At 37.9% G+C, this 15,845-nt stretch overlaps 1 protein-coding gene across 1 annotated transcript in view; it reads left to right on the forward strand.

Annotated features, from left to right (window-relative positions):
- Positions 1 to 3,315, forward strand: part of LOC111153125 (IQ motif containing H) — a 184,957-nt gene extending 181,642 nt beyond the window's left edge. The window contains exon 21 of the mRNA XM_022511922.1: positions 3,199 to 3,315. Coding sequence (XP_022367630.1) covers positions 3,199 to 3,315 — 117 coding nt within the window. The remainder of the gene's footprint in view (positions 1 to 3,198) is intronic.
- The last annotated feature ends 12,530 nt before the right edge of the window (positions 3,316 to 15,845 follow it).

Genomic DNA, 15,845 nt, shown 5'->3' on the forward strand with positions numbered 1-15,845 from the left:
TCATTTGCAACTATCTTCTCCCATTCCATAGGTTGTTTTTTTAATTTTGTTGATTGTTTCCTTCATTGTGCAGAAAACTTTTTTCTTGATGGAGTCCAAATTTTTGCTTTTATTTCCCTTGCCTCTGGTGACGTGTCTAGTAGGACATTGCTACAGCTGAGTTCAAAGAGGTTGCTACTGTGTTCTCTTCTAGGATTTTGATGGCTTCCTGTCTCACATTCATCTATTTTAAATTTATTTTTGTGTATGATATAAAAAAGTTGTCCAGTTTCATTCTTCAGCATGTTGCTGTCCAGTATTCCCAACATCATTTGTTGAAGAGACGGTCTTTTTTCCATTGGATATTCTTTTCCTGCTTTGTTGAAGATTAGATGACCATATAGTTGTGGGTCCATTTCTGGGTTTTCTGTTCTGTTCCGTTGGTCATTGCATCTGTTTTTGTGAATAGCATACTGATCACCAAAATCTGCATCTGATTCCCAGTGTGGGCCTTCACCATGTTTGAACAGGTCAAGCAACTCAAAGGACTCAACTGGAAACCACAGGTGAAAAGTAAAATAGATTCATTTTTAGTAATGTTTTCTATCTACCAACCCAGTGGTAATTCTAGTAAGTATCTTCAGTCTGTAAAGAAGGATTTACTAAGACTGAAAAAAAAAAAAAAAGGAAGGTGGTGCAGATATAGCACTTAACAAAATATAACAATATTTCCTAAAAACACTCAACCTAGGAATAGAAGGGAACTTCCTCAACCTGTTAAGGGCATTAGCAAAAGCCCAGAGCTAACATCATAGTTAATGGTGCAAGACTAAAAGCTTTCCCCCTAAGATCAGGAGCAAGAGGAGGATGTCTGCTTTCACCACTTCTATTCCTCACTGTACTAGAGGTTCTAGCCAGAGCAATTCAGCAAGAAAAAGAAATAAAAGGCATCCAGATTGGAAAGAAAGAAGTAAAACTATCTCTATTCACAAATAACATGATCCTGTATTTAGGAAATCTTAAAGAACCCAAAAACAACCTGTTAGAGCTAATAAATGAGTTGAGAAAAGTTGCAAGACCCAAGATCAATATAGAGACATTGATTGTATTTCTATACACTAATAATGAATGATCCAAAAATAATTTTTTTAATTTTAAATTTAAATTAAAAATTCTTTTAAAAATTCCATTTATAATAGCATCAGAAAGTATAAAAATATTTAGGAATATATTTAACAGAAGTAGTACAAGATCTGTCCATCATAAAAGAAAAAAGATCTAAAGAAATTGAGTGGAAGATTTAATATCGTTAAGATGGCAATAATACTCCTCAGACAGATCTATGGATTCAACACCAATTCCTATCAGTATCTCAGCTGGCTTTATTTGCAGAAATTTTCAAGATGATCCTAAAATTCCTATGGAAATGCAAAGGATCCAGAATAGTCAAAATAATCTTGAAAAAGATGAACAAAGAGAAATTACACTTCTCAACTTTAAAGCCTAACTACAGTGGGGTGTCTAGGTGGCTCAATCAGTTAGTTAAGCATCTGACCTTGATTTCGTCTCAGGTCATGATCTCAGGGTCATGGGATTGAGCTGGGGCATTGGGCCCAACACCTGGCACGGAGTCTGCTTGTCCCTCTCCCTCTACACCTCCCTCCCGCTTGTCCTTGCCATCTCTAAAATAAATAAATAAAATATTTTTAAAAATAGACAAACAACAAAACTATAATAATCAAGACAGTGTGGTACTGGCACAAGAATAGAAGTAGCTCAATGGAATAAAATTGAGAATCCAAAATAAACCCATACATTTATAGTCAATTGATTTTCGACAAGAGTGCTAAAGCAATCTGATGGGAAAAATATTGTTTTTTAAACAAATGGTGCTGGAGAAAACAGATATCCACATACAAATGAATGAAGTTGTACCTCCACTCCACAGCATATATAAAAACTAAATAAAAATGGATCAAAAACCCAAAGGTAGGGGCGCCTGGGTGGCTCAGTGGGTTAAAGCCTCTGCCTTCGGCTCAGGTCATGATCCCAGGGTCCTGGGATGGAGCCCCGCATCGGGCTTTCTGCTCAGCAGGGAGCCTGCTTCCTCCTCTCTCTCTGCCTGCCTCTCCACCTACTTGTGATCTCTGCCTGTCAAATAAATAAATAAAACCTTAAAAAAAAAAAAAACCCAAAGGTAAGAGCTACAACTATGAAACTCTTAGAAGAAAACACAGGTATAAATAAATCTTCATGACCCTGTAGCTAGCAATGCCTTCTTAGACATGATACCTAAAGTGTAAACAGCCAAGGTAAAAATAGATAATAGTCAACATGGAGTATTACTCAGGCATAAAAAGCAAATGTAGTTCTGATCCACTACAACACAAATGAACCTTGAAAACATTATGTTAAGTGAAGAAGGCCAGGCACAAAAGGCCACACATGGTATGATTCCATTTATATGAAATGTCCACAGTAGGCACATCTAGAGAGACAGAGAGTAGATTAGCAGTTGTCAGGAGCTAGGGGAAGGGGAAAATGAGGAAAGGCTGCTAATGGGCATAGAGTTTCTATATGGGGTACTGAAAATGTTCTGGAATTACATAATAATGATGGTTTTTTGTGAACCACTGAAAAACCACTGAGTTGAACTGTTTGTAAGGGTAAATTTTAAGGCATGTGAATAGTACCTCAATAAAAAATAGTTAAATAAAATAAAAGGGAAAGGTGCCATTTTTCTGCCCAATGGGAAAAAAAACCAATGGAAGTAAATACTCCCATCAGCCTACTAGCCCTCATTTTTGGATGACTAGACCAATGCTTCTCAAATTATCTATAGTGAAGTTTTGTTTTTTCCAACTTACCATGGATCAGTACTTTTGTAAAATACAACAAACATGAATTACTAGAAAAATGAAATGAAAAAAATTAAAGACCTATAAAATAGGAGCCCATTTTTTTCATTTGATTTAGCAGCCATAAAAATTTCTATAAAGGTTTCCAAATCCTTACTCTCAATTTTTTTTACTCCCAATTATTTCACGACTGATGACACAATTTGTAGATGAGTCTTAGTTACCAAAACACACTTTGAGTTTAACTGGTCTAAATTATACTTAACTCCAAAAAGGAGCAAATAATTGGGGTGAGGGGTGAGGAGGAAGAGTTGTAAGAGGTCTTTAAGTAATGAGTATTACTTTTTTTGTTCATTTACAGACGGCCATTAATGACATTGAAGCCATTCTAGGAGTAACAGAGGAAAACAAAATAAGATTTGAAGAAGAGCTAAAACAGTCCAAAGATGACAAAAACCTTTCTAAACCTGATAAATGAATGCTCCTGGAATATTGCTGATTTTTTAATTCAATCTGGAGTCAAAAAAAAGCAACATTCTTTTTGCTGTTAGGAATCAAGGTGGGAATGGAGTTAGTTTGTTTTGTGTGCTAGGAGATGTATCAAAACAGAGTATAATGTAATGCTCTTTTTAAAAAAAAATATTTATTAAGTGATCTTATTTTACTTATTAAACTAAAACCTGTGTGTGCTTTTTTACTTGAGAGTATCAAACAATCTCTTCTTCTTCCAGAGCTCAGGAAGAAATAACCTAATAAGAAAGTTAAAAGTCTTACTGTTATCACTTCTGCACCTACCTCCTTATAAACTTCAGGATTATGGAGCTTTTGTTTATGCCTTATAAAGTTTTCTCTTCCTATTTCTAAGAGTAATTTTCTGCATTTAAAAAAAAATGGAATAAAGTCTTAGTCATTGCTATTTGGCAAAACAGGTCTTCTTTTCCCCAAGAAAGTTACATTTACATGGATTTTTAAAGTGACCCTCTATCATTCATTGTATTTTTCCCTTGTTCCAAGCCACTATTGTCTGTTGTTACCATTTCTCAAAAAAGTAAGGTGCTAAGCCAACAGCTAGTTAACGAGGGCATCAGAATTTATCTAGGTGGCAGTATCTGCTCTTAGTTTAATATATAGCATCGCTAGAGCCCTCTAGCACGAATAAACATTGGTAACCTCTAATTCTCCATTTAATACGGCAGTAGGATTTATACAATCATAATTCAACAGTACCTTTTTAAAGTGCAAATTGTTAAAATTATGCAGCGCTGACACTAACTCTTGGCATTCCCTTCTCAATTGTTCAAGACATTTCAGGAACATCCAGCTTTGCAGAAGGGTGAAATACCCAAGTCACAGCACCAAAATCGCATAGTTGTTTTCAAGAATAACCTTTATGTCTTTAAAAATACTTTAATGTGTTGGGGAAACTAGGCATACTGTTTTATGTATGGAATTTCAATAATTTTTAACGGTGCCTCAGCCGCAAGCTCAGAGCTTCTGCCTAAAGTCGGCATTTTTGTGTGGATCAGCTTTTGTTTTGCTATAGTCGGAAATACATTAATTAGCCAGGTTTCCTGCCTGGGCTAGGTACAACGATGACCTCTTTTTCTTGCCAGATCATTCTAATCCATATGAGGGGCCCACTGTCCAGACACTTGACAGATAGGAAGTACTCCATGCCCATTAGAATCTCTCCTCAATTGGAGCCAGAGCAACATAAGGTCCAAGAGACTCATTAGTTCACTGGCACAATTGTGTCCTGAGAGTAAATGAAACCCTCTGTCTCCTTATGGCTCTCATCTGCTCTGGACTTTAAAAGAAAACTGTCTCTGTTTTGTTCAGCACAGCAGAGCATCTTTCACATGGTGAGAACCCCTCTTAACAGTACAAAACTGTTAAATCTATCAGGGAAGTTTTGTATGTGAATTTTGATTAGCACTCTGGAACCTCAAGCTGCTGGCAATTGTAAAATGAGTTCACTCTCCTGTACCTTTTTTTTTTTTTTTTTAACCCACCATGATTGGTTTTCTCAAACAATGCACTTTCCTTCCTTCCATCTCCCATTAGCATACACCACAGAATGCCTGTTTGCAAATTGAGGCCTTACATTTGGATTCAGGTCGTAATAGGAAAACAATCAGAAGTAAGGTTTTCTACCTAAAAACCTACAGCTTCAAAATGAAAGGAAAAAATTTGGTATGATGAAACAATCCCTTCAAGTAATTAAGTGGAAGAAGCCAGAGGACCAGATTAAATTAGTGAAATGTTTTAATTACAGAACATTTGAAAAGAAGCATAGTCCAATATCTTTTAGCACATATATGTAGCAAAGATGGTGTGCTACTGGTAAACTAAGGGAAGTTTGAAAAAAAATGACATATATGTGTACAATGTTTAAAGTATTGTAAACAAAAATTAATTGAGATGAATTACTGAACTTTTATTACTCTAAATAGGAAAATGAAATATTTGTTGATAAGAGGATGTCCCTTTACATATTCCTTTTGTTTTAAAGAAACCAAATAGGTAATATTTCATGACAAACTGCTATCTACTTACCTATATCTTCTGTAATCTACTTATATTTACCTTTAATGAACACTTATTATGGGCTAAGTGTATACTGTACTGTGGTCATGTATGACTACTGTTCTCATTTTACATACAGGACACTAAGATTTAGTGGGGGGTATCTCAGTGCATGTCTCAAGACCAAATGAAATTGGGGCTTTGCTCTTTTACCACAAATTCTAGCATGTTGTGTAAAGTAGAAAGTTCAGATTCACTTGTCCCAGATCACACCAGGGACTTGTACTTTTTTGTAAGAAATTCTAGCGTTGCTTAAGGGGCAGTTTCACTTATGCTTCCAGCTAAATCAACATGCACAACTGACAGTATCATGAGGCATCACAATTATGTAATCAAAGAAATCAGGATAAGAGAATGTGGTGTCAGTAGAATTCTGCCATGTGATGGATCTGTAATCCTTCTGTGGAGGACTGACAATGGGAAGGGGCAGGAGAGTTTGGAAGCTGGAAAGTCATGCCCCATAGTTTGAAAAAGGGTATAAAGCCAAGAACCTGGGGAAGGGTTAAGAAAGGACTTCCAACAAGACAGACAGTAACCTGGGAAAAGTTGGAGCATTATTTCAGCTATATAATTCTAAGAATTGCAAGCATCCTATTTTTCAGGTATAAAAATAAGTATTAGGGCACCTGAGTGGCTCAGTGGGTTGAGCCTCTGCCTTCGGCTCAGGTCATGATCCCAGTGTCCTGGGATCGAGCCCTGTACCGGGCTCTCTGTTCAGCAGAGAGCCTGCTTCCCCGCCTCTCTCTGCCTGCTTCTCTGCCTACTTGTGATCTCTCTCTGTAAAATAAATAAATAAAATCTTAAAAAAAAAAAAAAAAAAGGTAGGGATGCCTGGGTGGCTCAGTTGGTTAAGCCGCTGCCTTCGGCTCAGGTCATGATCCCAGGGTCCTGGGATCGAGTCCCGCATCGGGCTCCTTGCTCAGCGGGGAGCCTGCTTCTCACTCTGCCTCTGCCTGCCACTCTGCCTGCTTGTGTTCTCTCTCTCTCTCTCTGACAAATAAATAAATAAATAAAACCTTTAAAAAAATAATAAGTATTTTATCATAAGTAATATATTAGTAACCATCTGATAGCTTTGACAATTAATAATCATTTGTATGCATCTGGCACCTTTCTTCCAAAGAGCTCAAAGCACTTTACATTTGTTATCTCATTAATTCCCAACACTGTCCCTGTGGGGAAGGTAGTAAGTATTTTAACATTTAAATGTTTATCTTTCAGAATTTCTCAAGCATGCATTAATTATATTTCCAAAAATGTAAATGTTCACTAGTTTTATTTTACTGTTCCTCTGGCTTCAATGTGCATAATAGATCTGTTCAACTCTCTAATGCACCAATCACAGTAAATCTTTTTTTTAAATAATATTTTATTTATTTATTTGATGGAGAGAGATCACAAGTAGGCAGAGAGGCAGGCGGGGGGGTGGGGGGGAAGCAGGCTCCCCACTGAGCAGAGAGCCTGATGCGGGGCTGGATCCCAGGACCCTGAGACAGGACCTGAGCCAAAGGCAGAGGCTTAACCCACTGAGCCACCCAGGTGCCCCCAGATCACAGTAAATCTTATCTGGAAAACTATAAGTTGCTAAAATAATGGAAGAGTGGAAGTTGTGGCTGCGGGGAAGCATATGACTGCTTTTCTCACTGGAAAAAGTTTGGTTCTGTCCATTGCAAATGCAGATGAAATGTGCTGCGGATCTTCCCAATCTTTTCTGGGTCCCATTCTTTCCAAAAGGTGAGCCTCACAAGGGTAAGTGCTGTATCTATAAGCCTGAGGTAGACTGACCTACTATTTAAATCTTTGTTTTACTGATGATTTTTATCAAAGTGGAACAGAAACCAGATGCATTCTACTACGAGCTGCATCCTGAAGAGTCACAGAATAGTAAGGGCCAGAAACTCATCTCCCCAGCCCTCACTCTCTCTGGGCTGGTCATACTTTCCTCAATTTTCTAACTAGAAAAATGGCAGACAGTAATACCTGCTCCTTAGGGAAGCAGTAGAGATTAATTGGCCAATGTTGGGAGAGCATTTCTGAGACGAAGCGTTCTACATAAATGTTTAAGTATTATTATTGCTCTGCTCCTTCAAATGGAAGTTCTAACTTTGAAACGCTGGGCATGGAGCCTGCTAAAGATTCTTCCTCTCCCTGTCCCTCTCCCTTTGCCCCTCCCCTCAACACTACCCCTACATGTACACATGCAGGCACTCACTCTCTCTCTCACTCTTAAAAAAGAAAAATTCAAATAAAATTATGGTATAGCTATAGAAAGACAGCCATTTAAAAACTCATAGGTTACTATAACTACTGTATGATCTAGCCATTCCACTCCTAGGCATTTATTTACCCAAGAGAGAAAAAAGTATATGTCCATTCAAAGACTTGTACATGAATCTTCATTGCAAATTTATTTGTAATAGCCCCAAATTGGAAACAACCCAAATGTCCACCAACATGTAGATGTATAAATTATGGGACACCCTTACAATGGAATACTACTCAGCAATGAAAAGGAACAAGTTGTTGATAAAATCAAAGACATGAGGGGCGTCTGGGTGGCTCAGTGAATTAAAGCCTCTGCCTTCGGCTCGGGTCATGATCCCAGGGTTCTGGTATCGAGCTCCACATCGGGCTCTCTGCTCAGCAGGGAGACTGCTTCCCTTCCTCTCTCTCTGCCTGTGTCTCTGCCTACTTGTGATCTTTCTCTCTCTGTGTCAAATAAATAAATAAATAATCTTTTAAAAAAAAATCAAAGACATGAATGAATCTCAATATAATTGTGCTGAATGAAAAAATCCAGGCAAAAAAGAGTACATATCCATTTATATAACATTCTAAAAATATAAATTATAGTGACAAAAAGCAAATCAGTGGTTGCCTGGAGGTGGGAAGCTGGGGGCCAGGTGGTGAGGAGGAACAGAAAGATTACAAAGGAGCAGGAAGAAAATTCTGGGGGTGATGGATAGCTTCACTATGTTGATTATGAAAATGGTCTCTTGGATGTATACATATGTCAAAACTTATCAAACTATACACCTTAAATATGTGCCCTGTTTGAAGATCAATTACACATCAAAAGCTTTTTTTAAAAAATCATGAATTAGGAGAATGTAAGAAAATGAAATGACATTTAATTATTAAGAACCGTATTTTTTTTCTTTTTCCAAGATTTTATGTATTTTAGAGAGAGAAAGACAAAAAGGGGGATCGAGGCAGGGGAGGAACAAATGGAGAAAGACAAGCAGACTCTACACTGAGCACAGAGCCCAATGTGGGGCTTGACCTCACAACCCTGAGATCATGACCTGAGCCAAAATCAAGAGATGCCCAACCAACTTGAGCCACCCAGGCACCCCCAAGATGCATATTTTAAAACAGCATGAAGTCTAGGATTCCAGTTACAGCTTTTTTTTTTTTTTAAAGATTTTATTTATTTATTTGACAGAGAGAGAGGCAGAGAGGCAGGCAGAGAGACAGGAGGAAGCAGGCTCCCTGCTGAGCAGAGAGCCTGATGCGGGGCTCGATCCCAGGACTCCGAGATCATGACCTGAGCCGAAGGCAGCGGCTTAACCCACTGAGCCACCCAGGCACCCCCAGTTACAGCTTTTTAAAAATATGTACATATATGTGCACACGCACATGCGCGCGCGCGCACACACACACACACACACACACAACTCTGAGGATGTCTCCGGAATGTTCACAGTGGATAATTCTTAATGGTACAATTTTCTTCTTTCTGTATTTTCTATTTTATAATGAACCTGTTTTCAATTAATGGAACAAATGAAACAAAAATTTAATTTGCGGGAGTCTGGGAAAGAAAAATATATGAAGGTCTTCATTATAAGTTCTGCTATCAAAAGTGATAATGAACTTAGGGACATAGAGTGGAAATGTCATAACCACCTTCCTCCTCAAAGCTCCCAAAGCTGTCACCAGTTAGTAATGGCATGTTCCTTCACATCATGGATTACAAGTTTCATTTTAAGCTTAATACCCTTAGTCTGAATATTCAAGAATTCATACCAGACTATGACTTTTGTTCTGTATCTGCTCATGGAAATGGAGATGCATGAAAGGATAAATGTTTCTGTTCACCTACAAATATTTGGAGGGACATCCAGTGATTAGTGGCATTTGCAGTTTTTCTAAAAGTGTATGGAACACACACACACGCACGCACACCATTTGCTTTAGATTTAAAAGTCTTAATGGGTTTTAGTTCCAGCTCCTTCCTTAATGGACAAGTAATTTCTCCTCTCTAGTCCTCATTTTTTTGGTATATAAAATAAGAAAGTTGAACTAATGTTTAAACTTCTTGCCAACTCCAATGATTCGAAATATCAAAAGGGCAAAACCATACGTCTCTATACCACACAAGGAGGTGACTTCTAGCTTTCTTCTTCCATTTATTGGAAATCATGGATAATATCTTATAACTTTGTACAGCCTCCTAAGTTTCCCTATTTACTATCCAAAATGACTGTGATTTTAAATAGTTACAAATGTTTTATAATTTTATGATAGTTTCTTGAGATGCAAACAGTTTTCTCTCAGAAGGAATCATTTAGACTAAAGACAGTAGCAAGCCAAATATATCCTTTAGACTGGAATCATGTCTTTCATTCTTTGGGTTTTTGCTTGTACTCTTTCCAGTATTGCTACTCACCTAAAGTAATGGAAACATTTTATTTTGAAAGCATTTTATCTGAACTGATTTAATGTATACCTTCTGTACTAGAAGATCTTGGTGCAAATAGACGGAATAGAAATGAGAATCAAAGCTTTAAATGTGCACTTCTGTTTCTGTAAGCCCAAAGCATATCTCCTTTTTATATCAGCTTTGCAGGGACAGTATGGAGAGCTGGAGTACAGTCTCTGAGCTTTACTTTAATTTGTACCTGGACTCAGAAAGAGATGGATGATGTATTTTGCAACATTCCATTTTGCTGTATAGCAGACATAGTCCCTGGTGAACTTCATAAATGAGACACAGAACCCTGAAACTAATTTTACCTGGCACCTTTAATCCCATATTTTAAAGACCTCCTAATATGCACTATTTCCTGGGCCCTGTCTATAAGTGGTTAAGTCTGGCTTCCCAGGAAGTGTTCTGTCATCCACATAGAAGTATTAGAATAAGGAGCTGAGAATACAATGATTATCTATCTCTTTATGAAGCCCACAGTGATCATTATGGCTAAAATAAGTCTTTAAAGTTTGTTGCCAGAGCAGAAATCTCTCTCCTTCCTTTATTCTCACTAGCAACTTAGATTCTTGGTACTAAAACCATGAAAACAAAAACTTATAGATGATGTAAGGTTTAAAAACTACTTATGAACATTTTTCTTAAGATGACTTTGTCTTTCAGTATACCTGTAGAGTTTTTAAATTTTTCTCAATACAGAAACATATGCTCACGATAAAAAAATAAATATGATCACATGGCTTCTTAAGCAAGTAATTTTAAAAAACAAAAACTTTTTTAAAAACAGGAATGTGCAGGGAAGAAATTTAAAAATCAACTTTTAAAAAAGTTGGGGGGAGGGGCGCCTGGGTGGCTCAGTGGGTTAAGCCTCTGCCTTTGGCTCGAGTCATGATCCCAGGGTCCTGGAATCGAGCCCCATTTCGGGCTCTCTGCTCAGCAGGGAGCCTGCTTCCCTTCCTCTCTCTCTGCCTGCCTCTCTGCCTACTTGTGATCTCTGTCTGTCAGATAACTAAATAAAATCTTTAAAAAAAAAAAAAAAAGTTGGGGGAGTGCCCGGCTAGCTCAGTCGGTAGAGTACACATCAGATCTTGGGGTCGTGAGTTTCAACCCCACGTTGAGTGTAGAGATAACTTAAAAAAAAAATCTTTTTTTTTTAAATGATTTTATTTATTTACTTGACAGAGATCACAAGTAGGCAGAGAGGCAGGCAGAGAGAGAGAGGAAGGGAAGCAGGCTCCCTGCTGAGCAGAGAGCCCGATGCGGGGCTCGATCCCAGGACCCGGGATCATGACCTGAGCCGAAGGCAGTGGCTTTAACCCACTGAGCCACCCAGGCGCCCCAAAATAAAATCTTTTTTAAAAAATCAACAATTATTTCACCACCCAGAGGGAACTACCATTAAATCCAGGGGGGAACCTACTATTATTCCTATGTAGGGCCTCTGGATTTGCCATGCCTTCTGCCTGGCACACTCTTCTCCCAGAAGTCGGCCTGGTTCCCTTACTCACTGTCTTCAGACTCTGCTTGACTGTCACTAGATCAGGGGGACCCTCCCTAATGTAGCACCCATCCTTACTCTCTATCCTCTTACTCTGCTTTATTTTTCTTTAGAGCACTTAACCATATGTGGTATTACAAAATAGGTTTGTTTATCTTTTATTATCTGTCTCACCAAACGGATTATAAGTGTAAAGATACAGCCCCACTCCTAGGACAGTACACCTACCATTAGTAAGAGATGTTCAATTAATACATATATTGCATTTGTTTCTTTATCAAATATATATTGAGTTCCTATTATATAGAATCTTTTATCTTTGTATGTATAATTTTTTTGTATGTATAATTTTTAATAGGATTATACCAGACATACTGTTTTGCAGACTGTGTTTTTCACTTAGCAATAAATTATGAAGACATATCAGAAATTCTTATCCAATGTAATTTTAATAATGGCATAAAGGATCTCAATATGGGGTTCCTGGGTGGCTCAGTGGGTTAAAGCCTCTGCCTCTGGCTCAGGTCATGATCTCAGGGTCCTGGGATGGAGCCCCACGTCAGGCTCTCTGCTCAGCAGGGGGCCTGCTTCCTCCTCTCTCTCTGTCTGCCTCTCTGCCTACTTGTGATCTCTGTCTGTCAAATAAATAAATAAAATCTCTAAAAGAAAAAATCTCAATAATCCCCTATTGTTAGATCAGTACATGGGCACTCTGATGTATCCTTCAAATACATGTTAAGGTCCCTGAGGTAAGAAAGTTATTAATGATATTAACAACGCCTTAAATTCACAAGTACTTTATAGTTTATAAACTATTTTCATATCTCATCTGATCCTCACAAAAAACTCAAAGTAAACAGAGCAGAAACTCAAAGAGGTTAAATAAATAATTTCCCTAAAATAATAAAACCAGTAGCAGGGAGTCCAGACTCAAACCTAGCTCTGTCTCTGTAGCTTTGGCTGCTCACGGACCTCATCGTCCCTGGTTGACACTGTCATCTTACAGGTGAGTGATCCACGCCTAGAGAAGGGAGCAGGGATGTGCCCAGAATCACACAGCTTCTCCAAGAAAGAATACAGATAGAGTAGAACCCAGGACTCTCGACTCCCCATTCAAAGCTCTCTAAACTACATGCTGGCTCAATAAATGAGGGGAGAAGAAATCCTAAATCACTGCATAGTCAAATCAGCAAACAATACATGCTGTTGTACTTCTCTGAAGATTACACAGTATATTTGCTTGGTGCTGCGAAGAGCCAACATGATGACACTTGTAGTCCTGAGCTTGTTTGATGTGGCCGGGAAGCAAATGAGATTCCAGTGCCCCTGTTGCGCATAGGTGCTCAATGAGCATTTCCTTGCGTGGCAGGGAAGTGCCCCATATTTACAGTATTGGATCCAGTTTAACAGCAAGATCTAATGTTAACATTAACCTTGTAAAAGTTTTCACCCTAGTTCACACAAAAACAAGATTCTGGAGATTATGACTAGCAATTTTTCATGAGTTGATTTATCTGAATAAAACCTATAAGGTTTTGAACCATTAAACATTCGATTTAGAAAAAAAAAAAATCTTAGCATACAGAAGAATAAACTGAAAATGGAACAGATTTGTTTCCTGTAATAATTATGAGCAATATCTCAAACTCAGCATCCTTAGACCATTGAGCTGTGTAGGATGAATGTGCTAATTAATCAATTACTACCCAACAATGTACCCTGTTTATTTACTGAAATGCACCAGAAACGTGTGCAGAGCTGGTAATTATTAATCATCTTCAGTAACAAATATGACTCAAGTTCACCTTCATATAATTAATAGAGCATGTAGTTAGCTTTAACATCTTGCTTTATTAGAAATAACAACAAGGAATTAAAAAAAAAAAAAAGCTGAACCACAAGTTGTGGTTCACTGAAATGCTGGCTTGGACTAAATGTGTCTATTATCCACAGTGGTGGTATTACTCATACCCATCCAAGTTATGGCCAGATGCGAAGATTTTAAAATGAAACTTTCTAATTTGAATAAAATTTTAGACTTACCAAGAAGCTGTAAAAAAACAGTCCAACACATTTCCATATATGCTTCACTCATGGTCCCCAAATAAAATCCAACTTTCAGATCTTGATAACTGGCTTAGAGTTGATGAAGCCCAAATATCTTAGCATGTTTTAAATTTTCAGGATATTTTGGAATACTTTCAATATACATAGAAATAGTTCTTTTACAACAAATTTTACGTGATCTAGTTTTGAAAAAAAAATTTTTTTTTGGAGTCATCATGTAGGCTCCCAAATTTCCTTTGAAACAGATAGACTTCTCGGCTAGAAGGGCCATATTTTGATACAAGGCTATTTCCAGATAACGCCACATCTAAGGGAGGTTGACTTGTGTCAGCAACATTTACAGTGGAGGCTGGCATCACCTGACTCTCTGCGACTATGTTCAAAGCATGAGGTTTTGCATACAGTCCGCGAAGGTTCAAATCCTAGCTGTATCAACTGTCTACTCTGTGACTATATAACTATTTTAATTTCTCTAACTTCTGATATTCAGATTCCTCGGCTTGAAATGGAGGTAAATGAAGCCCTGCTTTGGAGTGTTGTTTAAATGAGAAAATAGGGGGAAACTGCCCCGCAGGAAGAAACACTCAGGAACTGCCAGATACCGTTATGCCGGGATTACTTAGCTCACTGAACTGAAATGTACACACCTACGTACACACAAATAAAAAGTATTTCATACAATGGAAACTGCAAATGTAAATTAACATTTTGGGGAGTTTTCTCCTGAAAGGAATAACTGGGTTAGAATTTAATATTAGTTGTACAGAAAAGTAAAAAAACGTGTCCCATCTGCAATACCAGTGGAACATCACTTCAGAAATCTAAACTGACAAATCATAAATCAGTGGGTGGACTACTGTATTTCTATTATTGAATGATTCAAGGCCCCTTTAAATGGAGAGCCCCCTTAGGGCATCTCCGTATTTGTTTATAGATCATTAACTACTTGACAGTGAGACTGGGGAGGGGGCATAAAGACTTACAGCTAAAGGGCTAAAAGCCACTGTAGAATGAAAATCAGCAATAAAGCCAAAACATCTTTGGGATTCAGTATGAAAATATGATTTGTGCTACAAAAATGTCATATGCTTTTCATGCACGTATCTGTAAGTAAAAGAAAGCTCACTTTACAAGGCTGGGCCCATAACTATGGCCCATATGACAAAGTAAATTTAGGTGGCCATGTTTTCAAATGACTAGATAGCATTTGTAACATTGGAAACATGCCCATAAAATAGATTGTGTTATCTATTAGCATAAATTGCTATCTGGTTTAAAAAGTCATAAATGTGTCTCTGTGCCACTGGATTCTAGCATCCATAGCAGGAGAAAGAAATAGAAATGTTTCCTAATGAAAAGCTTACAGAAAGTTGGAAGGTCAGAATTTTGATTCTAGATTCTAGTATATATTCTTGGGGTAAGTTTCTTACTTATTCTATAGTCTGACTTCTCTAACTACCAAAATTAAAATTGTGATTAAAACCACCTACATTAGGCACCTGGGTGGCTCAGTGGGTTAAAGCCTCTGCCTTCGGCTCAGGTCATGATCTCAGGGTTCTGGGATGGAGCCCTGCATCGGGGCTCTCTGCTCAGCAGGGAGCCTGCTTCCCCCTCTCTCTCTGCCTGCCTCTCTGCCTACTTGTAATCTCTCTCTCTCTCTCTCTGTGAAATAAATAGATAAAATCTTAAAAAAAAACAAACCACCTACCTTACATATTACAATTTATTTTCTCTAACATTCCTCAAACACACTAATTGTATTCACTTTGCCTACTTTTTTTTTTTTTTTTTTCATTTTTTTCAAGAACTTGAGTACCTACCCTATTGCAAGTACTATCCTAGGTGCTAGAATCACAAAGGTTAACAAAACAGGCGTAAGTCCCTGGCCTTAGGAAGTTTACATTCCAGTGGGGGGAGAACGTGAGAGTAGTTTAGACACAACATGCGGTTTAGATGAGATCTCTGTATGCCCTATGTTCACAGTCACATGTTTTACCGGAGTAATGCTTCTTGCCACTCTTTGTAACAGCAGCCCCAGGGGCCAGCCAACTCCTTGGAGGCTTTCAGAACATCAATCACTTCCACAGGACTCAAGATCTAAGTAAGAATACAACAATTCTTTCCTATCCTAATGACTTCGGCCATA

Source organism: Enhydra lutris, unplaced genomic scaffold (genome assembly GCF_002288905.1).
Source record: "Enhydra lutris kenyoni isolate GAN:26980312 unplaced genomic scaffold, ASM228890v2 scaffoldscaffold31, whole genome shotgun sequence".
NCBI lineage: Eukaryota > Metazoa > Chordata > Mammalia > Carnivora > Mustelidae > Enhydra > Enhydra lutris.